We start from the raw sequence: 27,378 nt of genomic DNA on the forward strand, positions 1-27,378 counted from the left end.
TGGGTGCAAATATATGTGGATTTTTTCCCCATAAATACAACAGAGTACTGTAAATTGATTTTCTCTTCCTTATGATTTTCTTAATAACATTTTCTTTTTTTCCAGCTTATTTCTCGTAAGAATACAATATGTAATACATATAATAAACAAAATAGATGTTAATCGACTGTTTATGTTACTGGTAAGGCTTCTAGTCAACAGTAGGCTGTTAGTAGTTAAGTTTTGGGGAATTCAAAAATTATATGTGGCTTTTTGACTGCATGGGCGGGGGGGGGGGGTCGGTGCCCCTAATCCACGTGTTGTTCAAGGGCCAACTGTATTATACCTCCCAGTTCCCTGTTAATATCTGTCTTACTGTATTACATTATAAACATAAAAATTCTAAATGGTGGTCCCGTAGGATAACAGAATGTAAGTTCTCAGGTTTTGCTTCTTTGTCTTCACAATCATTATGGTATCATTTTTGATTTTCAATTTTCTGTTTCTATGTAGGAAAATGCAGTAAGTATCATAGAAGTTGGAGACATGGGGTGGTCAGAATGAGTTGGGAGGTTTCAAAACCGTGATACCTGCAGTGAGCACATCACCAAATGGGTAAATGTCAGGGGCCAACCACATAACTGGGAGTTCGCAAAATTAACGTCAATAGGGATGCCTGGGTGGCTCAGCAGTTGAGCATCTGCCTTTGGCTCAGGACATGATCTCGGAGTCCTGGGATCGAGTCCCACATCGATCTCCCTGCATGGAGCCTGCTTCTCCTCATTCTGCCTGTGTCTCTGCCTCTCTCTCTGTGTCTCTCGTGAATAAATAGATAAAATCTTAAAAAAATTAATGTTGATAGGGAACATAATTTTTATTAAAGGGTAGGTAATAAAAATGTGATCATTCGAAGTTTACACATATATTAATAAAACCCAACAATAACCATAGGGGTTGTTTGCAACTGTAGTAAAAAACTATTTTGAAAGGTAGGAGGTTTATTTTTATCACTGACATCTGGGGTAGATGGCTCCTATCTCCCCACCCCTGGCCCACTCCTGATTGAACAGCTCAGGGCAGGATTTGGGGACAAGGGCCAACTGGGCAGTCCACAGTTGTACAGTGTCTACTGTCCAAATGCAGTGGTTCTGGGATGGCCTATATGTGAGGCCGATTTTCTTCATGTACTCCAAACAAAGCAACACATCCCAATCCACTGAATACAGACACAGATAAAAGAATCTAGCCCTTTTCTATTAAGCCAGACATTCAAGAAATTTGCAACACTTCTTTGTAAAACAGTATCACTCTTCAGACTCCCTTTTTACTGTTGTTGTTTTGAAAATACGAGGTATTTCTCATAATATATGTATTGATACCAATAGGTTTGCTGTTCTTTTTAAAAGCATTACAATTTACAAAAATTCCTCAATTTTAGTCTCTAATATCGTAAATATCGATAGCTGTATTCCACGCAGAAAACAAAACAAAACAAAACAAAACTCTAGCTCTTTGGAGTCCTAAGGGATTTTTCAGTATGTAACGGTGTCCCGAGATCAAGAAGTTTGCGAACTGCCACACGCGTGTGTGGCCTTATACACGGCAGATGCTTGCACAGGGGGGATGGTTAAAGGAGTGAGGGACTCAGTGGGTGGGTGCCAGCGCCTTCTGGGATTTGGAAGCTGCAGCTGGTATGGGAGGGAGGGACAGGCCCCTGGAGGCAGTGGTGATGGATACCTGGAAGGTGGGGTTGCCAGGGCCTGGGAGCAGCAGCTTCCATCTGAGGGCAGTGTGGGCTCTCGTGGCCTCACCAGTGGGGTGGGTCTGGGCCTCAAGCTGTGAGGTCTGGGGATGAGGGTGATGGTAGCTCTGTGTTCCGGGGGAACAGATCCTGTTCCCCTTGGTGCTAACAGATTGGAACAATTGCCCCGGTCCATATTTCTGAATGAGAACTGAACAGAACTGTTTTTGAGGGGCCTCTGGCTGTCACATCCCTGGGAGTGAGCACAATGGAAAGAGAGAAAGGCCTGGAGCCTCAGATTGAGCTGTCTGTGCTTCTCCTTTCTTGGCTCTGAACAGCCATGGGACCCCTGCAGGTTCACCCAAATGCTGGCTTACTCTCCCACATGGCGAGGATGGGCTAACAGCTGGCACGTACCGGGTGCACAGAGCTGGAGTGGGTCCATTAGTAAGTCATTCATAAAAACAAAAAGAGGCAGGCCGGGAGGGGTGGGGTTCAGGAGGAAGGGTCCTTGCGGGAGCTCTTCCTGGCCCAAGGCTAGTGACAGTGGGAGCTTTGTACAGACTGGGGTTTCCCAACACTTGACCCACTAGGGGCACTTTGCCCTGAATAACTCGTTGTGGGCACTGTCACGTGCACTGTAGAATGTTTAGTAGCGTATCTGGCCTCTGCCCATTACATGCCAATAGCACTCTATCCCCAACTGTGACAATTGAAAAATGTCTCTGGGCATTGCCAAATGTCCCCTGGGGGACAGTTTTGCCCCTGGTTGAGATCTGCCAGTCTAGATACTCATCTGACGAGGCCTCCACTGTGGGCACCTGCTTCCAGCCAGTGCCTTGGACGATGATGCCCCAGCATCATGCACACAGATTGGGCTCAAGCACGAAGAGTTTTGCCAAGGGATTCTGCTTGCAAGGGAGCAAGAGACCTCCAGACTCTGATCCTTTTCCCTGAAGAACCCTCCTGCTCATCATGGCTGCTTCCCCCAGCTTCGGGACAAACCAGGCCCTGAGGAAGCAGCAGCTGACAACACAACATCTGTTGATGGAAATCTGGACAACGTCCAGCAGCCTGGAGGAGGCCGACTTGCCCTTCAGCCTCCTGCTTAGCATCGATGGCTTCTGACCTCCAAGTCTCCACTAAAAACCATTCTGAGCCCATCGACAGCACAATATATAAATGAAGGGAGAGATATTCACACGATGGAATGCTTCTGCCCCCAGAATGAATGAGTCACCACCACATACATGTGCCCCGGATGAGTCTCACCAGGGTAATGTTCGTGAAAGAAGCCAGAAGCAAAAGAGCACATTCTGTATGCTTCCCTAATGAGAAGTTCCCCCCAAAGACAAAATAATCTATGTTAAGGCTCAAGGGGTACACAAGAGAAGCTTCCGGGATGTAGGTTCCAATTACCACCATTCACTGGGCAGTTATGATCTAGGTACTTTTCTTAATATATGTTATACTTTGATAGAAAATAAAGACAACATTCTGGGCCAAAGGTCAGGGCAGACCCTTCAGCAAAATCCTGGTCAACCCAGGGAATAATAATCATCAGCGATTTTGCCTGTCTGTCTCTAAATTATTATTGTCATTTTTGGACCTGGTTCATGCATGAGATGATGAATGCAAAATAATAGGCACAATGCTTGACATAGAAAATGCTTAGTAAATGGTAATAATTAATACTACTAATCAGTTATTAACTGGCCTGTGATGCAAAATAATAATAATAAAATAACAAACAGCCCTTTTGAAAGGGGAAACAAAATTCTGGAATTTTCACATATATTGGTCACTAAATTTCTCATTCTCAAGGTTTTTAGAGGTCCTTCCAAGCACAGTCTTTGAGAAAAGAGAAATCTAAACCCTCTACCTTAGAGTTACTAGCTCCTGACCAGCACACACACAAAAAAGTCCCAAATATCTGTATAATTTGGCCAAATTGCTTACTTTACTTCATATCTGTCATTTATTGATCCAATGTACTGTTTAGCCGGGCACCTGGAGTCCACCTACCTGATCAAGCATTTGGATCTTTGGCCAACAATCCGGTTTATGAATTTACAGATCAAACGGGTGTGATTGCTGTTGTATTCCTCAATCTCAGAGTAAACCTTCGGCAGAAAAAAATGAAGCCTAGCGAATGTGCAACACTATCTCTTCCTTAGACCTGTCTGGAAATACGACTCTACAAATTCCTCTCTCCTCTGAGAGAGCCAACAATCAGACAACCTCAGCAAGACGGAGCATTTCGTTGCAAGCTGTGCTCCCCAGCCACAAATTAGATGCCAAATTAGCACTCAGGAAGATCCAAAACTCTTTCAGATCATTCTCCATCCAAGTCTTATCATGACTCGTTCTGAATCAGACACGGGAGAGACTTCAGCGCAAGCTGCCAGTGCTTTTACACATCTCCAGAACGATCTCCTTAAATTTCAATCCTGCACGAATGGTGACATGTCCCTGTGACCCGTGACACCACTAATAGAACCGAGCTTTCTCCCACACCATCAAGAACACTTGGATTCATTTTGACAGACATTTAAAGAAGAAAATCCATGCCCATCTCTGCAGAAGAGGTAGGCTCTTACCTAGTCCCAGGCTTTGTCCATGGGCACTTGATTGGATAAAGATGCACAAAACCAAGAAAATAGAGACACATGGGGGACTTTCCATTTCTCCTGTCTCACCCGGGGTCCGAGGTCTTCTTGCTAATTTCTGAAGTTAAAGAGACCAGATTGCCTATTGATACTTTGTGAGGGAAGCCTGCTTATTAATAATTAACCTTTAACCATGCTATCAAGTGTTAGCTTCTCTTGCTACCCCCTCAACCCCAAGTCTAACTCTACCTAATTCAACAAAGCTTTTACAAAAGCTTTTTTAAAAAAAAAAAAAAAAAAAAAACAACAACAACAAAACCCTGATACATTTTGAAAATCAAATATCTTGTCATGTATTCTTACCTTCTTGGGCCAAGGTCAAAGTTCCAAATTAATCAATTTAAAGTTAATGTGTTTGGAAATTCTGTCAAAGGTCAGGGGTCAGTGGCTCGCACATGGTTACCTCGTTCTCCCTCTGACATCAGTGCACTGGGGATGCCGGCTCATGGCAGAGGTATTTCAAATTGCAGGCTAAGCACAAAGGAAAAGAAAAGGGCTCTGGCAAGCAGAGAGCTGCCGGAGGGTCCATTTTCTGATGGGTTCAGCAAAATTGCTGGTGCCTGAAGTCAAAGAGTGGTGGGATGATGTGTCTGTCTATAGCTGAAAGGGGCAGAAAACCTCTATTGTCAGTGTAAGAAGGAGCTGAAGCAAGAGCAAAGATGCAGGACCAGATGCCTTTGCGGGGGGGCAGGGGTTAGGGGGAGGGTGGCAGGCAGCGGGGGAGAGGGGCCCATTGGGAGATGACCCTAGAATAAACTCTCCAACTCTGTGCTAATTAATGCTCGCACTGTGTGGAGGATTGAGAAGTCAGGCCATTCCACAAAACCAGGCCAGGGATATGTTACTGTGTATGACTCTTGTGAGATTCCTTAGATCTCTAGTTTTATTTAAACTTTATTTGTTCAACACCTCCCCCCGCCTTTTTTTTTTTTTTTGCATGCCTACTATATGCCAGGCACTGTTTTAGGTACTTGAGATATTTAAGTGAACAAAACAGATTAACATTCCTATCTTTGTGAAGCTTATGTACCACTGGAGGTGAGAGGACTCAGATGATAGACAATGGACACAAGAAGAGATTTATGGAGATTGTAGAATGGAGTGAGAGCTATGGAAAAAGGGAAAGTATAGCAGAATTACGGGGTTGGGGAGGTAGTGATTTTAAATAGAATGGTCAGGGTGAGCCTTGTTGGGAGGTTGAACTTTAAATGAGGGTTTCAGTGGACATATTGTGAAAGAGTAGCCAGTGCAAAGGCCCTGAGGTAGGAGTGTGCCTGCTAGGTTCCAGAAACAACAAGGAGACCAATGACCCAGGAAACACCCTTATAAAGACTTTGACTCTTATGATCTGAGACATGGGGAGCCATTCTGAGTAGAAGGGTGACATGATTTGTATTATTATTTTAAAAGATCATTCTGGTTTGCAAGGCTAGGAACAGATGAGCAAGGGTGCAAGTCGGAGAGAATATGAGGAGGTCATTGCAGTCACCCAGTGCGAAGTGATGGTGGCTTGCTTCAGCATGGTAACAGTGGAATTGGGGAGCGGTGGATGGGTGTTGGATATATTTGGAGGATGGGTGCAACAGGATTTCCTGACTATTAGAATGTGAGATGCAAGACAAAGAGAGGCCTTGAGGATGACTTTAAGGACTTTGCCTCGAGCAAGCAAACATTGGGCTTGGTAACAGCTGAGGTGGGGAGGCTGTGAGTGGAGCAGTTTTGGTGGTGGAAGATTATGCAGCCAGCTTTGGCTCTGTGAGGTTTGAGGTGCCTCTAGGACATTCAGCTGGAACCATTGAGCAGGCAGTTACATCACTTGAGGATTAACTCACCAAGAAAGCAGTGAATCCAAGTGGCTCCAGAATACCAAGACCCCTCCTTCCCAATTTCTGCAGAGTACACTCTCTTACCACTTTCTACATGGGAAGAGGTCTTCAAAGTTCTGGCTCTTAGAAGTCCCTGCTTCACCAAGAGTTTTGCTACTATCGTCTCACGCCAGCTTGTTTTGTGAGGCTCTCATGGGGTGGGTTAGGAAGAGAGATGTCTGTTCCCTTTCAAGGGTGCTGACTGCTCCCATCTTCCCAAGCTCTGGCTGCCTGGCCTGTCACCCTTCTGTGGTGGTTTTATTTTATTTTTTATTTTTTATTTATTTATGATAGTCACACACACACACACACACAGAGAGAGAGAGAGAGAGAGAGAGAGAGAGAGGCAGAGACACAGGCAGAGGGAGAAGCAGGCTCCATGCACCGGGAGCCCGACGTGGGATTCGATCCCGGGTCTCCAGGATCGCACCCTGAGCCAAAGGCGGGCGCTAAACCGCTGCGCCACCCAGGGATCCCTCTGTGGTGGTTTTAATGCACCAGCCCTGTTGTGTTTTCTTGAAGCTGGCCAGGGAGACACCTGGCAGGGAAGAGGGGAGAACTTCACAGTGAGCTTTCCAGAGCCTGAGGATGCTGGGTCTACTTTCTACTAGTGAGCACAATGTGACTTAACCTGAATGAGTCCATCCCCTCACCTGTAAAATGGGGTAACATGAGCCAGAGATAATATTTGGAAATACCAACTTAGTATTATTTTTCTCCCAACATCTCTCTCCCTTGCTCTTCCTCCCTCGTAAGAAGGGCAAACTATAGAGAATTCTACAAATCTTTTGTCTTCCCCAAACTTAGGACCTAAGACAAGAGAATTGTAACCTTCAAAGAGAAGCAAAAGGCTAACCATGTTTTACAGGGATGTGAGGGGAGTAGGAGCACTCCTACCTTCTCATCACAAGGATGAGAGCCTCTTGGGCTTCGTAGGTAGGTGGGGGAAGAGAGACTTATCCCTAGGTCTGGGGGGTAGATGAGACAGTCCCTGGCTTCCCAAAAACCCTGCTGGAAGGTGGTAAAAATCTAAAGAGGATATGGCTGTGTGGTGTTGGCAGATGGGCAAAAGCTGCCCCTGTGCCTGGCATGAGGTGGGAGCAGCCGTGAGCCTCCAGTACTAACAGGTCATGTAAGATGGGAGGATGAGTCCCTTAGTGGCCACCTGTGTGGATGGGTGACAGACAATCAGGTGCCACCCCCACCACCAGGCTTGGGTGCTGTGTCTGATCCAGAACTATGGCATAATAGGGTGGGGGTGGAAAGGGGAAATCCCAGAGGGCCTGAAAAATAGGAGTTCAGTAATTCAGATGGCTTACAGAAAATGAAGACATTGCTTGTATCTCAGAATTCGTGGACTGAGATGCATCCCTGTACAAAAGGAGGTATGTCATGAGTATTAGAGATTTGCATGGGGAGCACCCAGCCAAGTGCCTGGTTCATACTAAAGGTTCAGTAAACGTAGTGACTTATTTTGGAGGCAACGTGCTCAGCGGTCAAAAGCCTAGGCTTTGGAATCAGATAGATCTAGGTTCAAATCCCTGGCCTGTCACTTTCTAACTGGGGGTGACCAAGGGCAAGACATGAGTGTTTGGAGCTTTAGCTTTTTTCTTTCATCTGCATAAGGACTACTGATGCCTCCATGATCGGGTTAGAGGGGGTAATGGAACGAGGAAAAGCAATCTTGGCAAGTAGGAAACAATAAATGATGGCTATTATTATTGTTGAATTGTTTTTAATTTACCTAGGGCATCAAGAGGGTCTCCATGAGGTAGACAACAACCGAACCACAGTGATAAAATGAAAGGGGTAGGTAAGCAGAAGGATGGGCACTGGAATCAGAGTCAGCCCAAGAACTCAGGGAGAGGATGGGTTTGGGGCCGATCCCAAGAACAGTCCATTTAAAACTTCACGGCTGACGCTTGGAGAAGCTTCATACTAAACAAATTCTCCAGGCTGTTCTTTGTCACATGAAATTTGGACCACTGCTTCCAGCTGGTGCTTGTAAGGTCTGTGGGGGCACAAGAAGAAGATAACAGACCTTTCAGATATTCCTATATCTCTTGCTAGATGCTGATTATTGGTGTCCCTCTAAAATTCATATATTAAAGCATAACCCCCAAGGTGATGGTATAAGAGGTGTGGCCTTTGGGGGGTGATTAGGTCACAATGGACAAGCCCTCATGAGTGGAGACAGTGTCCTTGTAAAAGAGACCCCATCCAGATCCCTTGCTTTGCCCCTGTGAAGGAGATCTATGGCCATCTATGAGGACCTCACCAGACACTGCTTCTGCCAATCCCTTCCTTGATCTTGTACTTACAGCCTCCAAAACTGTGGGAAATAAATGTCTGTTGTTTATAAATTTCTGTTGCTTACCCAGTCTGTGATAATCTATTATAGCAGTCCAGTAAGGTGAAAATTTTGTGTTTATATTTATAATACATTCATACTATACAATTAGAATATAGCACTATGTAATATATTGGTGATACATAATTTAGAAGCATATAAATGCCCATATATTTGCGGAGGAATGCTTAAAAATCGTTTTTTTTTTTTTTGTTCATTTGTTTTAGAGAGAGTACACATATGGGGATGAGGAGGAGGAGGAGGAGAGAGAGAGAGAGAGAGAGAATCTTAAGCACAGAGTGTGGAGCCCTACACGGGGCTTGATCTTACAGCACTGAGATCATGACCTGAGCTGAAATCAAGAGTCAAACGCTTAACCTACTGAGTCACCCAGGCCCCCAAAGTTTTTTTAAACTGATAGAGGTGCTTTACTGAAAAGGTGTGAAAACTCTCCTGTAGAAAGATAGAGTGGCTCTAGGCCTTAATGATGTAACTGAAATGTGGTTGACTCCATCAAAACATTGGAAAAGCCAATAGATCTATTAGTGGAATCTGTAGTCATTTCCATGCTGAAGAAAGCCCAGCAGTTTATGGGGGACTCTTCATTTCCCACGAACTGTAAAGGAGGCAGGCCTGAGTCCCATGGAAGCTGGAGCCTCCAGCAGAGTTATCATTATTGTCTGGAATCCTCAGCCTAAAATAATAATGGTTTTATAATTAGATTCTTAAAAATTGCTCAATTCTTGCTCTCTTTTAATTTGAAAGGCTTCGTGAAGAAATAGAAATTTCAAGAGACTGGCATTTGATGACCTGACTGTAACCTTTTCCTTTGGTGTAATGGTGATAAGAAAGTTAATCAGAAGAAAAGAAATAAATATTTTATAGAGATAAAGAGAGCAAGTCCCTGGTGGCGAGAAGCCAGGGGATCATGGTGAAGTTCACTTATGAAAGAAACAGAGTTTTATATTCAGGATCAGCTTTTCTTGCTTTCATCTTCAGAAACTGGAGATACACAGGCAAGAGTGGCAGCCTCAAATTGGAGTTCTCAAACAAGTGAAATTGAAACAATAACTTTTGGATTGGTACTATTATTTCCCTCATTTTGCGGTTGAGATTTAAGAGATTAAGACCTGGAACAAAACCATATTTCCCCAGTAAAAGACAGAGAGGGGTGATTCAGGGCCATCTGAATGTAGGGTCAGTTTTCTTAACAACCACTAACCCTTAATCCCTATGTGTCTGGTTTTCCTTAGGACTTCACGGGGCTTTCTTTCCTAGGCCTTAATTGTAGTCCACTTCCAAGATGAAGTTTATGATGCTTTTAGGACCATGTCACTGGGAAATGACACCTTCCCTTACTGCTTCTTAGGACCAGGCTACCACTGGTCCAAATCCTGGAAAATGACCAGGATTTTTTGGGTCACTGATCAGTTTGTAGACATTCTTGTACCATGTGGGAGTATGGCAAAAACAAGAAGGCTTGGAACATGTCCTCATTTGGAGAGGGGTTGGCCTGGAGTTTAACCTTTCCTTATCTCTCTCTCTCTCTCTCTCTCTCTTTTTTTTTTTTAAAGATCAGTAAACAAATGAAAGGTGAAAACAAGTTTGCAGGTAATGTTTTAGACTATTTGAAAGAATGAAGTGTTTCACGCAGTACAGGCTGGTATTTATTCAGTGAGATCATCATTCCTTTATTGATAAAACTTTGCAGATAAACTTTGCATTGGCTCTGCCTCTGACTGGTTTTGCAACCCTGGGCAGATTCTGTTATCTCTCTCTGGCTCAGTTTTCTCCTCTGTAAAATGGAGTCAGGAGATCACACGTTATCATGTGGAAGGCTCCTTTAACAGCTCTTGGCACAGTCAGAACTTATTTGATTTTTGTGACAAATGAGGTAGGAATTATTTCCCTCATTTTACAGGTCAGAAAACAGAAGCTCCCAGATTCCTTGTCCAAGGCAGTCCACATGTCTAATTTTTTAAAAAAAGATTTTGCTTATTCATTCATGAGACACACACACAGGCAGAAGGCAGAGACAGGCAGAGAGAGAAGCAGGCTCCCTGCGGGGAGCCCCATTCGGGACTTGATCCCCAGACCCTGGGATCACGACCTGAGCGGAAGGCAGATGTCGATTGGATGGGGACACTTCCAGGTCCCCATAAGCTCCGTGGCTCTCGTTCCCAGGCTCAAGTGAAGATCCAAGTAACTAACGAGCAAAGAACTCATTTTTGTTTCTGAACTTATTTTTGTTTCCTGCTCTGTGCTGGCCCACTTACTCTCACTGTCAGAATTTCAGCTGCTTGTTTGTGGAACAATTGAAAAAAACAAAACAAAACAAAAAAAAACAAAAAAACCCTAAAACCCCCAAACCAGAATGGTGTTTTTTGTTTGTTTGTTTGTTTTGTGGCCAGGTACTCTGGAACCAATAATGCGTCTTATGATTTTAGTAGCTGCAGTTGAATGGCAAATCTTTTTTTCTCTGATTGCATTATGCTTGGAAGCAAAAAGAAGTCAAGATTTAAGTAGATTTAGAGCAGCCAGATAGACACGAAACATTGGTGGCTCCTTAAAATTTGCCAAGGGTTTTCTCCTCTGTGGGAAAGAGGGAGGGTATAGCCTAGACTCTGCCTCATCCTCCACCTGCTTGGGCTGTTGGTTGGGCTTGGTGATGGGTGATGATGCTGAGTTACTCGGGGGGACCAGCCACGCCATGAACTAGAAAGCTGATGGCAGCAGACTAGAGACACAGTTTGGGATGGTGGGCTGTCAGCATGCCAGCTCTCTTTCTCTGGGTACCCAGGGGCACTGACCCCATCCTGGGCATCAGATAAGGCTAAAGCATCTCAGATTGAAATGCCCACACCTCTCTGCAGCAATGCGTATTTGTACCGTGTCGTGCACTCGTCTCACAAAAGCTTTCTGGGGTTAGCAAGTCAAGTCCTTGGCTGTGAAAAATCAGGAGCAGTTTCCAACGATCTGTTTCAAGTGCTACTGGTGATGCATCGTTTTTCCAGCAAATATGGTATGTCGATGATATGGTTAGTCATTGATTGCTAGGCAGGTCAGAAGTCAGGGGTTAACAGTTCAGGAGCCAACTACCATAGAGGCCAGACTTTCTATGTGACTCACTGAAACCTCAGAAACAGTTCTATGACACAGGTGTGATTATTCCACCTCACGCAGAGAAGAAAACAGAGGATTCAGGAAGTTACTGAGTTCCCAAACCCACGTTCTAGTAAGTGGTAGAATGGGATTTGAATTATAGCCCACACAACAAAAAGCAGGTTTGCCAAGTGTCCCATCCCCAAGTATCTAAGTTTAAAAAAAAAACAAGCTTGTGCTGTGTGCTCTTGAACTGCACATAAAGACATAGATCATATACCTGCTACATTACTATTTTCAAAACAAATGTTCTCAAGCCTTTTGTCAGCTATTTCATGGAGACACCCCTGAAATAGCCCATGAGACTAGCTCAAGAGAGAAGCAACAGTGACATTACGCTGGGATAGAACCATATACTTTATATACAGATGAATTTTCCCCAATCAGCGGTGAGAAAAGTCCAGTGAACATGAGGGGACTGGAGTTCTTGCTCATGAAGCTTTGCCTTGGACAGAACACTGCTCGACAGGAAATTGTCGGGGGAGAGGCCACACTAGGAATAGCCTTAGTTACACAGCATTGCCATTACCATGTGTTCTTGAAGCCATTCAGGTTAGATCATGCCCAGGGTCCTCCAGAAAGCCATGGGGTGCTTTGGTAGGTTGAGCAGGGAGCCTGATGCGGGGTTCAGTCCCAGGACCCTGGGATCATGACCTGAGCTGAAGGCAGATGCTTAACGCTTAACCAAGAGCCACTCAGGCGCCCCAAGGCATAATTTTTTTAAAAAGATAAGATCATGGCTCCCACTTAGATATTAAAAAAGAACATATGCTAGGTATTGTATTTAACTCATTATAATGAGGAACCTGGTAAGGGTGTTGTTATAACTAGTCCAAGGGAGAAGTCACCCCCCTCCAGTGCATATGGATAAAGGACTGTTGAAAATAATGTGCGAGTGGGAGCATGGCTCGCTTCCAGCGTGGGAGGAAAGTCAATCGAACTTCCACACAAGGCAGGACAGAACTTGCATTTTGCATTGCGTATAGTTATCTTCGGTGTACAGAGTCGTAAACTGCCTCAAGGGCAATGAACACCAGAATCAGATAACCCAGGACAGCAGCGCAGTGCATAGACAATGCGTCGTTTTCCACTGGAGCACAAAATCTCCCCTGTAATTCCTATTGTTAAGAAATGATAAAGGGAAGTACTTAGCTAGAGAATTCTAAAGATAGCAGGATAAGTTTCCTTTGAGAGGAGAGGCTGTGTCTCCGTATCGTATCTTTGTCTCTTGAGTGGAAGCTTTGTGATAACAGAACTGGATCCTCATGCTGCCCTCTTCCTTCTTGGCTCCATTAGTGGGCAAATTATTTAAAATCTTTGTGCTTCAGTTTCCCCAATCTAACCCAGGGGTAGTACTATTATTAACCGCAAGGGTTTGGAGGGAGGAATAAGTGAGAAAATTCAGGAACTGTGGTTAGCACAGTGTCCAGCACAACACATATCCACAATGATTATTTTTATTAAGTATAATGTTTCACTGTGTTTTTTTTTTAATATTTCATTTATTTATTATCATAGAGAGAGAGAGAGAGAAACAGAGGAGGGATGGGCAGAGGGAGAGAAAGAGAGGGAATCCCAAGCAGACTTTGCACTGAGCGCAGAGCCTGCCATGGGCTTGATCTCGTGACCCTGAGGTCATGACCTGAGCTGAAACCAAGAGTTGGATGCTTAATCAACTGAGCCAGCCAGGTGCTCCCTTCACTGTGCTTAGGAACCCTTACATGTTCCTTCTCTTTCTCTTTTATTGCCCATGTAACTGGCTATAAGAAAGAATCGGAGAACGAGATACAGTGTTTGTTTGTATGTTTTTAAAGATTGATTTATTTATTTATTTATTTATTTATTTATTTATTTATTTATTTATTTATGATAGACATAGGGAGAGAGAGAGAGGGAGAGAGGCAGAGACACAGGAGGAGGGAGAAGCAGGCTCCATGCCGGGAGCCCGATGTGGGACTCGATCCCGGGACTCCAGGATCGCGCCCTGGGCCAAAAGCAGGTGTTAAACCGCTGAGCCACCCAGGGATCCCCGAGATACAGTGTTTTTGAAAAAAAGATGACATCTGTGTCCTGTCCTTGATTTTAAGATTAACTGTATAGGTTGTGATGTATTCCTTCCCATTTAAAAAATAAAGTCTCCTCACCTGATATTTGCTTTCTTATGTTTTGAGTAATTCCCATCACCTGTCTTGAACCAGCTACCCTGAATTGAAATTTGAAAACGTGATTCCTTTTCTCAAGTTAGTGGTAGGAGAAAACATGTTCTAAAATGGGAAGGGCCCTCCTTACAGGGGATAGTACACCATGGCCTGGAGAGGGGATTTTCTGGAGTCGGGTCCAGGAGCTTGGTGGGGAGTCTATACCCGGTCAGGCTCCTCAGAACCCAGGGGCCAGAGAAGCCATGGACTGCTGGGGGAATCATGTATGGGCACCAGAGAGGATCATCTATGGGGTCCTGCCCAGGCCAATTGGTGCAAATCTGCCTTTGAGAAGTTCCTCCTCCCACCCTTTTGAGCCTGATGGAGGGGCAATCTCTTCAACCCCAAAAAGGACTTTCTGAATGTCTCAGGGTTCCATCAGCCCCAAGTCTTTATGCTTTGAGAAACTGTCAGATCATTCAGGTAAACGCCACAGGCACACCTGTCCTTAGCTGCCTGCATTCTGCAGGGATGAAGCAAGTAAGTGTTTGCTTTGACTGAGCCAGGTTGGAGAAGGAGCTTTAACCTCTAGGCAAAGTTCAGGGATAGGAGGAGGAAAATATTGCTGTGTCTAGGCTTCCTTTAAATTTATGGGCCTGGAGCACTGCCATGGAGAGAGCTGTTTTTCACTCCAGAATTTCACTCCTAATCTGATGGTCCCGAGAACTCCTGGGATAGCAAATTGTCCTCCTGATGCCTTAGGAAACAGCGGAGATTGGATCTCAGAGGTCAGCCGGTGTATAATTTGGATCTCGGAGCTGGGAGGACAGCACAGTCAGATTTACACAGCGCTCCCTGCCTCTGGGGACTCTTTCTTTTTGCTGTCATATCATCACCAGAGCAAAGCTGCTTATTTGAGCTCTGGCTAGGAAAATCACTCCGCTTGTCCATTTTTCACAGACAATGAATGAACAAAAAAGGAAGTGGTAGGCTGTTAAAGCCAGTAGCAAGACCCAGTCTTGGCCAGACTTGGTACCATGGGGAGGGAAAAAAGATCTGGGTTTGAGCCCAGCTCTGCCTTGGCTCAGTCGTGACCTCTAAATAATGATGGGGATAATGGAACCTGTGACCTCATAGGGTCATGAGAATGAAGGATGGTAAACGTCCAAATATACTTAAGCCATGAAAGGACCCACAAGAGGTAGAGAACCCAGACTGGGACACCAAATGGAGGAGTATGTCTGTGGAACCAAGAGACTGTGTAGGACATGGGGTTGAAGTGCTTCTGTTTCCTGACCTCTGAACTGGATGCACCTTGTTGCCACAGGGTCCCAGGTGGCCACTAGCCGAGGGAAAGTTCCGGCTTCTAGTGCATTAGAGCCCTGGAGAAGTGTTGAGCTGCCTACTTCAAGTGGTTTATGGACAATCTCACAAAAATAATTCCCTCAGGCTTTGGAGGTGGGGGTTAAAGGCAGTTGAGATCTGGTGGTCTACAGGTGAGCTGAGGGCTACTGCAATCAGGGGATTCCTGGGGACCTCACTGGTACTTCCTAGCGGATAACCCAGGGAACGTTCGGTTATAAACCCTAGCAACGAATATTATGATGAAACTTGCTTTAGGTGTCTCTTTGCTGGTATCTCTTATCTTCATTGCTTCTTTGACTGAATTCAGAGCCTTCGAACTACTTCGAAGATCCACCCTCTCCTCCTCTCTCATCCCCAGGAAAATCTCTGCTCTGGTCTGCTTCCTCCCTGGAGACTTGTGAAGAGAAAGGTCTGGGTGTATGTATAGATGAGCTCCTCCAAACCTTGCACATGGATGGAAGAGAGAAGATGCCAGAGGGCTGAGTCCTGGGAGTTCCAACATTTAGGAGTCAGGTAGATGAGGAGGGACATTTCGGCTTCTGCCAAAGTATTTCTTAAGAATAAATTCTTAGGGCCCCTGTGTGGCTCAGTGGTTGAGTAACCTCCTTTGGCTCAGGTAGTGATCCTGGGGTCCTGGGTTCAAGTCCTTCATCAGGGAGCCTGCTTCTCCCTCTGCCTATGTCTCTGCCTCTCTCTGGGTGTCTCTCATGAATAAATAAATAAAATCTTTTAAAAAAGCAATAAATTATTGGTGGGAGCATTTCTGCCTAAAGGGTGGGAGTGATATGGTTGTAATGAACGTATGAGTTAATTTCTGGGCAGCTTCACCAGCACTGGATATTAGCATTCAACTTTTTTTAAAAAATTTTTCTGGTTCTTTTAGAATATGTAAAATCTTCATCTTCAGACTGCTTTCATTTACATTTCTTTGATTTCTAGAGAGAATTAGCATTTTCCCACTCTGTTTGTCTACTAATTGTATTTCCCTTATGGGAATGGTCCTGTCTTTTACCTATTTATCTTTTAGAAATTGACATTGATTTTACAAATTTGAATTAGCTATTCGTGATAGATCTTAATTCTTTGTAATGTTTAATAGAAATATTTTTCCCTCCTAAAAATCTTTAGTATTGCTAATTTTTATAGTGCAATCATTAAAATTGCTTCCGGGCTGAGAAAGGAAAAATTCCCCCAGAGAGGTGATAAACATTTTTTTTATCAATTTTTCCCAAGTTCTTTAGATTTTATATTTAAATCTTTAACCAACCAAAGCTTATTTTGGAAAATATTTTATTTTAAATAACTATTAAAAAATCAGTCAATAATTATTATTGAAAACTGAGAAAATGAAGAGCAAAAAGAAAAACCTAGTGAAGAAGACCCCTGAAATTTCACCATCCAGAGACAACCACTATTGTCATTTTGATTTGGATTCCTCCAAGTTATTTTTCCTATTTATTTGTTTTTAAAAATTCAACTCTACAAATGTTTTTGTAACCTCTTAACATATTAATGAACTATTTCAGTGGCTTTAAATATTCTTTTAAAATTTTATTTGAGACAGTTACAGAATATGACATTCTATAGATGTACCATAATTGCCTTAATTCCTTATTGATTTTTTTTTCATCAACTTAGTGTACCTAAAACATCACCAAGATGAGCAATCCTGCTGTAAAGATACCTAAGCATAAATCTTGGCCCACATTTCCTATCACTTCCTTTGCTCCTAAATTTCTTAAAGTAGAATTTCTGAGGTAAAGGTTATGTATACACATATATACATAAATGTATTTTTTCACTGTTTCATATATACTGCCAAATTAAGTAAATTTATATCATTTTAAGTTCTTGTCAGCAGTGAATGGATGTGGTCCCCCTCCTATCCTCCCCTTCCCCCTGTTAACATTAGCTGTTCATATTTTTGCAATTTCATGTTCAACTGATAAGCCAAAATGGTATATGTATTTTTTAATTTTTTTAACTAATGAGTTAAACTTGGCTTTCCCATCATTCTCATTTTTATTGGATATTCTCTTTCTTTATGAATTGCCTATTAATGATTTTTATACATTTTAGATACTAGTTTGTATGTTTTTGTATTTTTTTGTTTTTTTGTTTTTGTATTTTTGATGTATCTTTAAAATTGGGGTGCTCACTTAAAAAAATGATTTCAATCACGGTATAGTGAATATTTATGAATACCATCCTGCTCCTCAGACCCATCAAATCCTAACATTTTGTCATATATGCTTCTTATTTTTGATATGAAATTGAATACCTGTCTACCTCTTCCCAAACCTAATCTTATTTTTCCCTGCTCAGAGGCAACCACATCCTGAGTTTGGTGCCTATGGGTCTCTCTATGTATATGTTTGCAACCTATGTATGTAGCTATAAAATATATGGCATTCTTTTGTATGCTTACAAATTTTTATACTCTGCTTACTTATCTACAACTTGGTTTTTCATTCAGCATTATATTTTTGAGATTTATCTCTATTGATAAAACTGCTATAGATGGTCTCATTGTATGAGTCTATCACAATTAGTTCGTTCTGCTGGTGGATATTTGTGTGATTTACTTTTTTGTTAGTGTGTTTTTTTGCGGTTACAAACAACGTTGCAATGGACTTGCATTGTCCGCAAGTGAGAACTCCTAGAGTTTACTCCTAGAAGTGAAATCTCAGGGTTGTTAAGATACGGATCTCTTTGGTGTTGCTGGACATTGACTATTCATTCTCAAAATGGTTACGCCAGTGAACACATCATCATCAAAATGTGAATGTTTCTCCAGTTCTTTCACGTCATCAGCAGCACCGGATAGTGTCAGACTATTTCATTTTCACCTGTTGATAGATGTAAACTAGTATCTCATTGTTTTAATTTCATCTTTCTGATTACTGGTAAAATAAGCTCAATAAAATAAGGATGCTTCCTTTTATGCGTGTCATCGGTTATTTCGATTTCTTGTGCTATCAACTGCTTGTTCAGATCTTTTGACCATCTTCCTATTGCATCATTAGTGTTTCTGTTATTGATGTTGATTCTTTGTGGTGACATGAGTTGCAAATTAATCTTCTCAAAATCTGCATTATATCTTTTCACATTGCCCGTGGTGTTTTTTTGTTGAACAGTGTTAAACTTTCATGTGGTCAGATCCAGCAGTCTTTTCCTTCAGGAACATCCTGTAGCAGAGGCAAATTTACCTTTACCTTTACCCTCTTAGGGTTTTTTGGCTGGGCCTGAGGATTAAACCCACCTAAGATAGACTGACAGAAGAAAAATGTACAAATTTGTGAGTTTTACAGGACACGGGAGCCCTCATTAGGTTTCTTTAGGAAACCTAAAGAAATGCTCTTATGCGGGGTTGAACAAAGAGAGGCAACGTGGAGGAGTAACTGAATTATGTAGGGAAGCTAAAGGAAGATAAGAAGTGTTTTAGCAAGGTCTGTTCATACAGATTTCTTTTAGCTTTTATTCTTTGTTGAAGAACGGTTCTTTCCCCTGGTACTAGAAGGGCATCTTCCACAGGGGAATTCTTATCTCCTGTTTTAGGAAGAAAGGGAAGATTAGAATGTCCTTCTCGAATCTGTTGTTTTTCAAGTGCCTTTGGCTCAAACTGATCCTAATGCCAAAGTGGCATATTGGGGGATGGTAAATTATAACTCTTCAATCCTTAGTGTCTTTATTTCTTCATATTTTCTTTTAAGTCTCATCAAAAAAAAAAAAGAGAGAGAGAGAGAGAAAACTCAAATTCTTTTATAAAAGGTGTCCTTGATTTGTTGTGATCTCTTGGCATTCCTGGAATTTACCTTTATTGCTTATCACACTGTCGTGTCACAGCTGCATTCTCTAAGCTCAGTGAAAAATGATTTTTCTGCCTATGCTCGTTGGGTCTGACATGGATGAGGTGATGAGTAAGTTAGCAAATACGAGATTCACACAGGCCATTCCTGCTTTTCGTGCCCTCAGGAGGCTTTGCTAATTGACTGCATTAATTTTTTCATTCATATAGCCATTTATTTATGGATTCACTTAGCCAACAATTATTTTTGGAAAGTCTACTGGGTGCCTGAACTTGGTTGTAATCTTTTCAAACCAGTTTTACTGGAGCTGGTGCTTGAGTACGTTTGCCATCCGAAGAGTGTGTTGGTGCATGTGTGTGCATGTGTGGTATTTCTCACAGATTTGTGGATGAGCACGATACTTATCGCTTAGGATGAATTGGGTAGCTGGTCTTGTTTCTCCATGACTGAGAACTGATTACATCATATGGCAAAATCTATTTCTTGAATATATAGAAATATTGTTCACTATATTTGTTGAGGTTGTATTTCTTTGAGTAGGTGAGGGATTTCTTTAATATGTCTTTCAAGTTCCTCCTCCTTTATCATCATTTTCATGTTTTCTCCATCTTGTTTTGCCAACATTATATTTTGTTTGCCCATTTGGTTGAACATTTCAAATTATCATAAATTGTGCATTGCCATCATTTATAGGTTACAATCTTTTTTTTTGGTTATAATCTTTTATACCAGTTAAATCAATTGTATATTTTTAATTTTGTTGACTCCTAATTTTCTTCTATTTACTACATTTCCAAGGGCTTTAATATATCTTATCTTTTCAGAGACCGAACAATTAAATTTACTAATTATTTCCACTGATTTTTTGTTTTTCAACTTGTTTATTTTTGTTCTTCATCGTTATTATTTTCTTCCTATTTTCCCTTATGTTTACTCTCTTCTTTTTATAAGATTTTAAATCAGATGCTTAGTTTGCTTATATCATATTTCAAAAATGCGTCTCGGTCTTTACCTCTGGGCTCTGATTGTCTGTACTCCCCTTACTTTTGACAGGTGGTATTTTCAATTTTATAGTATTCCATAAGTTATTATCATGCTCTTAATTTCTTACCTCACCCTGTTGCTAAGGAGAGCTTTCGCTGCTGTTTTTAGAAGTTTAGAAGTTACTCTTTTACTGGTTTTTGTTTCTGTAAATTTTTATTTTTATATTATTTTAGGCTTACAGAAATGTTAAAGGACTAGTATGAAGAACTCCTGTACACCCTTTACCCAGATTCACCATTTGTTTATATTTCGTTTATATTTTCCCTGAATATAAAGTATTTTAGTACTATATATAATACTATCGTATATATTATAGGAAATATATTAATATCTAGATAAATAAATTTATAGATCTAAATTTAAAATTAATTTAAATTAGGGTTTAAATACACTGTATATATGTGTGTGTATGTATGTGTATATATATATGTATGTGTCAACCACTGAAATGACTGTATGTTCACAACAGTCTCCACCTATAAGGCACTCAATATGTTAATATTAATTTTCTTCTTGTACTATTTTTTAAAGAAGTGTATATTTATTTCATATTATATTATTATTTATTGTACATTACCTTTATATTTATAGTAAAAAAATAAAGCAAAATAACAAAAATCACCAGAAATCCCAGGGCAGACCGATGAGCATTGTTAGTATTTAGAGATATATTTTCTAGACTTTGGCTTTCAACCAACAAAGATTCTGGGCTTTTTTTCTAGTTAAATAAAGTATGACTACATTGAAAATATGGCACCATAATTATATGATGTATGGGTTTTAGCTTTCCTTTAAGTCTTAGTATTATATTATTGCATGTACTTTTTTTTAAAGCAGTCTCCATGCCCAGCTTGGAGCCCAACACAGGGCTTGAACGCACGACCTGAGATGGAGATGTGAGCTGAGAGTTGGCCGCTTAACTGACTGAGCCATCCAGGTATTCCTATTTTATGTACTTTATAGATAAAATTCATAACATCTTTGCAAAGTAGAGCCACATTTTAGATGATGAATCCAAGGTTCAGAGAGGTTCAATAAAATGCCTAGGTCACACAGAGGTAAGAGATGGAGTTACAGTTTAAGCCCTGGACTGTTTCCTTCAAGGCTATAGGCTCAATCGTTATTTTATCTAAAGTTCCTTTCATTGCATTTTTACTTATATCGTTAACATTTAGCTTTATTGCACTGTGGTGAGAAAATATATCTATATAACTTTCCTCTGGATTCATTTTTGAAAACTTAATTTAAGAGTTGTATATATATATATATACATATATATATATACACAATTTCCAATACCTTGAGAAAAATGTATAGTCAGTCTTGTTACTGAATTCAAAATATGCCCACTAGTTCTAGTATACTAAGTGTAGCATTCATAACCTCTATTTTATTTTTCAAATTATATCTACTGTTGTCATATCTTCAATTACTTTTAACTTTTTTGTCTGTTGAAATCTGCCTATTTAATTTTTAAGATTGTCTAATTTTTATCTTAGCCTGATCAAGAATTCACATTGCCCGTTAACGGTAGTTTGGTTTTTTAAGTTTATTCCATTTGTTTTTGCACTTCTAACTTTGGTAATCCATGTCTTCACTGTTGTTTCTATATTTTTCATTATAATCAGGAACCTCTTTGTACTCCACTTCTTTGATTTTTAAGATCTCTTTTATATGATTCCACTTTTACCAGCTGTTTCCTTTTTGTTATACAAGTTTCTTCAATAAAACTTTTTATATTTTTAGCATTTCAGCATCATTTTATTACAGATACCTATCTTTAAGCAACAAACATGTTGTTGGGTCTTACGATTTAATCTAATAGGGGAATTTGTCTTTGGAGAAACGAACGGCCTATATATATGGTCTCCGTTGGAATGCAGCTGGTACAGTGATAAGAGATGGGCTCTTGGCTACGAGCTATGGGCTTTCTGAAAATTACTTAAGGACTCCATGAGGAAGTTACCAGTTTCCTTATCTGTAAAATCGTGTTAATTAAGAGTATAAACCTTACTGAGTTGTTGTGAAGATTAAATGAGATCAAGAACATTCTGGAATAGAAGCAGAGTAAAGCATATTCAACTATTATTTGTAAAATGTCACTGTCATTTTTGGCTATTCTAGATACTAGGCCTGGAAATTTCATTCAAAGCAAGTTTCTGGGCAATAGCATATAAAACAATTTCTTAAAACAACGATCTGTGCTCAACATGGGCGAAATGAGCTCCATACTTTTCTTTAAACTCGTCTCAAATTTCTCCTTGAGATAATGGGAATAACTTACAGTAAAATTGCTGAGAAGCAGTGGTCAGGTTTCAGCTCGACTGGTCCAGCTCTACTTCTGGCTGCGCTGTGGAGTTTCACAGCTTGACTTAAATTCAGCCCTGTCAGGAATCACCGTGTCGTTTTCCATTTAATTCATTAAGTATTTAGGTGGCCCAAATAAGTCGTTTGCTTCCATGAGGGGGATCAAAGCGACAGAGTTAGCTGGCTTCTTCTCTTGTCATTGGGCGTGGAAAAACTGACGGTAAGAAAAACAAACCAAGCAGTGATGGATTTTCTACTTCCTGGATCATGGAATTTGCTCGTCCAATGACAGCCATCTGGTGGGCAACCAGACATGAGGTCAGCCCGGCGTTCTCCTTCCAGCAACCCTCCAGCTCCTGTACAGCTGAACCCCTGCATCAGTTCAAGCTGCTAGGAGCTGAAGCTGAGTTCATACTTCTGCTCCAAAGGACCAAAGAGGGACAGAGAGGAAAGTGAAAGAAGTCTGAGGATTCCACTAGCATCCGTTTTCAACTTTTCAAAATTGTCTTTGTGTTTCAGGATCCAGTTAACCTTAAATCAGACGAGGCTATATCACTAAAGTGAGGAATAAATATCCTAGAGTATTATAATCTGATAAACTCCAGAATGACATGATTGATTTTTGTTGTGTGAGCTTCAAATCTCTGATAGCTTCTCTTTGATCAGTGAGAGGGAGAGATGGGTGCATTTCCCCACCTGAGGCAACAGAGCTGTTTTCCTTTCTTAAACCTCTGTGATGATCGTAATCATTTTGTCTCTTGTTAAACGTATGCTTCCAAGTCCCTCCCCAGAGACTCTGATTCAGTGCATCTGGGACAGGGCCTCAGATGTGTGTTCTTGACAGGAGAAGAGGTCGGGGGCAATATTGGGGTAGACGGTCTGTTTTTAGAATCAGACGGCTCTGGGCTTAAATCCTGGGTCTTTCACCTACTAGTTATGGGGTCTTGCACAAATTAGTTAACCTTCCTTAACCTCATCTGAAAAACAGTGGAGATAAAAACATCGACCTCAAAGTGCTGTTGAGAAGATTCAAAGGACAGGCCCTGGATTGCACCTGTTTTTCTGGCTGCTGCCAAATCATTTCTGCCCGAGTTCATTGGAAGGTTATCTTACTTAGTATGTAGGCATAATGGTTTTTGTTGTTCATCTGCTTTTGCTGTTGTGGGTTTTTTGTTTTGTCCTTTTGTCCTGTTTTGCTTATCTTTTCCATCTATTCGATAGATATGTATAAAGCTTTTACCGTGTAAAAGAAACTGGGATTCCCAAAACCCCCCAAGCACCTCCTTGCTGGTGTGGAATGTCCAACGACCCACCCTAGGGTTTTGAAGAGGCTAAAAATCTTGTGTGAGTGACTTGATGTTAACGGGTCCCTAATTGTGTAGGGGGCTTCCTGAAACTAGGAGTGTCATGTCCTTATCCCGCCTTTGTATCAGAATTCTAGTTTTCTTGAATCCAATCATATGTGTATGCATAAGTGTGTGTGTGTGTGCGCGTGCGCGTGTGAATTTTTTTCTCTGTAGTTGAAGCAATTTTTTCTCCTCTGCTTTACTGAGATATTATTGACATATATGTCACTTTAAGGTTTACAACATGATGATTAGATACTCGTATGTATTGCAAAATGATTACCACGATACAATTAGTTAACATCTCTATCCTTCACATAATTATGATGTGCGTGTGTGTGTGCGCGTATGCCTGCACATGCACAGTGATAGCATTTAAGATCTATTCTGTTAACAACTTTCAAGTATATAATACAGTGTTGTTAACTATAGTCACTATCCTGTGAATTAGATCCCTGGATCTTATTTATCTTATAGTGGGAGTTCATTAAGGAATGCTTTATGAATTTGCCTGTCATCTTTGAGCAGGGACCATGCTAATGTTCCCTGTAACATTCCAGTTTTAGCATATGTGCTGCCAAAGCAAGGATCATGTGTATATTTTTTTCTTCAACAGAAAATATACACTTAAATGATCCCACTTGTTTTTTACACAGAATGTGTTCTAGGTGCTTTGCGCTATGCAGTCTTCCCCTCCTGGCAAGAAAAGCCTTTGCACTTGTTTTTACTTTCATCCTAATAAGAATCTATCAGATCTCTGAGGAATATACTTACACTTTCTTTATATTTAGCCTTGCTTCAAAAGAATTTAAGACACTTTTTAAAGATGCAAATGATGCAAGACTTACTTAAAAAAAATTCAGGTATGGAAGATAAGGATGGGAAAAATAAGGTGAATTCATGAATGAGGTTTCACATCATGTTCATTTTCTACTCTTCTTTTCGCTTCCTGGTCATGGGCCAGATAATTTGATCCGAAGTTTCAAGCAGTCATTGCAAACCTTCTGCAATCCGGAGAGGAAGGTGATGATCCTCAAGCCAATTATTAGGATCATCATTTCTATGAGCCCTGAATTTCATTTTATCTTTTCCACTAGACCAAGACTTTAAGTCCAAATCAACATTAGTGTCATTAAGGATCTACAAGAAGGGTCATGGGGGATCCCTGGGTGGCGCAGCGGTTTGGCGCCTGCCTTTGGCCCAGGGCGCGATCCTGGAGACCCGGGATCGAATCCCACATCGGGCTCCCGGTGCATGGAGCCTGCTTCTCCCTCTGCCTATGTCTCTGCCTCTCTCTCTCTCTCTCTCTCTCTCTCTCTCTCTGTGACTATCATAAATAAATAAAAAAAAAAAAAAGAAGGGTCATGACATGGCATGGAGAACTGTGCTCTCCAACATACTGGCCAAATACGAAAATGAATCAAGGAATAAGGAGGCCTCTCACTGCAGAGGAGATGACAGCTGGGTGGAAGAGCTGGGCCAAGGACCAGCCAATCCCCTGGTCCAGAAGTCATAGCCGTGGCAACGGTAGTGCCCGCAGCTCTCCTACTAACAATGACACCCTGAAGAAGCACCGGGAAAGAGAGGAGCCCGTCAGACTTCCAGGTTAGGCTCTTGGTGAAGGACGTTTATGTATTTTTTTATTCACAATCACTGGGGGAAAATAAACAGCCTCTCTCATGTTCACCTTGCAGACCCAAATCTACAAAGCGAAGGCAAATGTCCAGCGGCACAGCCTGCTGAGGCCGGGTGTGAGTCTCTCATCAAGGAAACCTGTTGCCTACCTCCGATTTCCTTTTATTCTCTTTACTTTCTAGTAAGAGTGCTGCTCAGGACTTTTCAACAGGAAAAGCCCAGAAGAGGATAGTTACGTTTGAAGCCACCATTCTCGTTTGCCTCATTCATTTCAAACAGAGGTACCTCTCAAAGAGAGAAGGCCTGTGTACAAGCACAAATGCTCGCTGCATTCTCTTGCCGTCGGCTGTGATGTGGTGGCTTTTGATTCTGCACAGAACCTGCCTTGTTTCAGAAACTGATGGATGGAGGCCCCTGAATGAAGGAGACAAGAACAAACGAGCAAGGCTCCTGGTAAGGCAAGGGACTTCAAGAGAATGGGCTTGAAAGCACTTAAAAGGTAAACACGGCATCCGGGAAAGTAAAGAATTCTCAGAGGCATTGCGCTGTTCCTGGTTGATAATTTGCAGTTCTTAAGGCTCTTCACATGTTTGTGCAAACACAGGTAAGCTCTTTGGAGATATCTGACTTGGGATTTTAGGCTTTTTTTTTTTTTTTTTTTTTTTTGGTGGAGGGGAAAAAAAGATGAAGTCCACACATGTCAGAAAGCAGGAAACACTAAGTGAAATTAAAAACAAAACAAAACAAAACAAAACAAAAACCAAAAAAAAAAAAAAAAAAAAAAAAACACTGGCTGAGTTGAGTTTAAGGCAGTGAAATAGAAAACAATGCCTTGCGAGACCTAGTAATGCAGCATCTCTGTAGAGGAGAGGGCATGTGATTTCTCTTTCAAGGATGTGGAAAAGCCCGCAGGGCTCATTATCAACACCACGGGCAGTGTGAGGGCTGCTCTGTGTAAGCTCTGGGAGATGGGCTTCCTCTTCCTGTAAACCCTTGTCCTTCCCTTTTGCCTAGTAGATAAATGCAAACTGGTGAAAAATCAACATGAGAAATCTAGCCACCTGAATATATTTGTAAGAAAACCCTATCAAACCCCTGTGGGTCAGCATTCTTCATGAGTTGGGGTGGGGAGGGGGCACCTCGCAGGCTGAGGAGCTGCAGGATGAGGAGGGGACTGGGGGAGGGAGGGAGTTAAATGAAGCAGGAATCCACATCCCGGTCATTGGTTCTTATTCACCATGTTCTCATTTAAAAAAAACGTCCACCAGCTAGGTGGGATTATTACACTGTGTAACTACTTTAGGGTTAATAGGTCAGTTTCACACAAAAAAGTTGATCGAATCAGACACTCTTGGTTGTCCACCCAGCAGCCATTAATTTTAATTTTTTGGCTTACAGAGTCCCTGTTTTGATTGGAAGTCCTCCTGCCCTTATTATGAATTGGGGAAGCGTGACCCTGGGTTGACCTTCAAGAATAAATCCTGATTTTTTTTTTCAATGGCAACTGAGGTAGATGGAATTTTCAGATGGCTCCCATGACTGTCACTCTCTGGTGTTAACACCTATGATTATGGCAAAAGGCAGATTATCTGGGTGGGCTTACTCTAACTGCATTTTTAAAAATGTTTTATTTATTTATTCATGAGAGACACACAGAGAGAGGCAGAAATATAGGCAGAGGCAGAAGCTGGGTCGCTGCCAGGAGCCCAATGGGGGACTCGATCCCAGGACCCCAGGATCGTGACCTGAGCCAAAGGCAGATGCTCAACCACTGAGCCACCAAGGTGCCCCTCTAATTGCATTTTCAAAGCAGAGGGTTTTCTTCAGCTGGTGGCAGAAGGGAAAGTCAGAGAGATGGAAGCATGAGAAGGAGTCAGTGCACTGTTGCTGGCATTAAAGATGGAAGGGGCCTTGCTCAAGGGTGGAGAATGGCCTTTGGACTTGAGAGTGAGCCTGGTAGATTGCCAA

General features: G+C 41.7%; 1 protein-coding gene and 1 non-coding gene across 2 annotated transcripts in view; both read right to left on the reverse strand.

Annotated features, from left to right (window-relative positions):
- LIPC (lipase C, hepatic type) overlaps window positions 1-22,567 on the reverse strand; it is a 153,393-nt gene extending 130,826 nt beyond the window's left edge. Inside the window, exons 1-2 of the mRNA XM_055320223.1 lie at window positions 22,407-22,567; window positions 4,321-4,447 (exon numbers count right to left, since the gene is read on the reverse strand). Of these exons, the coding sequence (XP_055176198.1) occupies window positions 4,321-4,405 (85 nt within the window). The 5' untranslated portion in view covers window positions 4,406-4,447; window positions 22,407-22,567. The remainder of the gene's footprint in view (window positions 1-4,320; window positions 4,448-22,406) is intronic.
- Window positions 22,568-24,258: 1,691 nt separating this feature from the next.
- Window positions 24,259-24,361, reverse strand: LOC129506507 (U6 spliceosomal RNA). Its single transcript, XR_008663829.1, has one exon. It is a non-coding gene; the product is annotated as a U6 spliceosomal RNA (small nuclear RNA).
- Window positions 24,362-27,378: the final 3,017 nt, after the last annotated feature.

This window comes from Nyctereutes procyonoides, unplaced genomic scaffold, assembly GCF_905146905.1.
Source record: "Nyctereutes procyonoides isolate TBG_1078 unplaced genomic scaffold, NYPRO_anot_genome, whole genome shotgun sequence".
Lineage (NCBI taxonomy): Eukaryota > Metazoa > Chordata > Mammalia > Carnivora > Canidae > Nyctereutes > Nyctereutes procyonoides.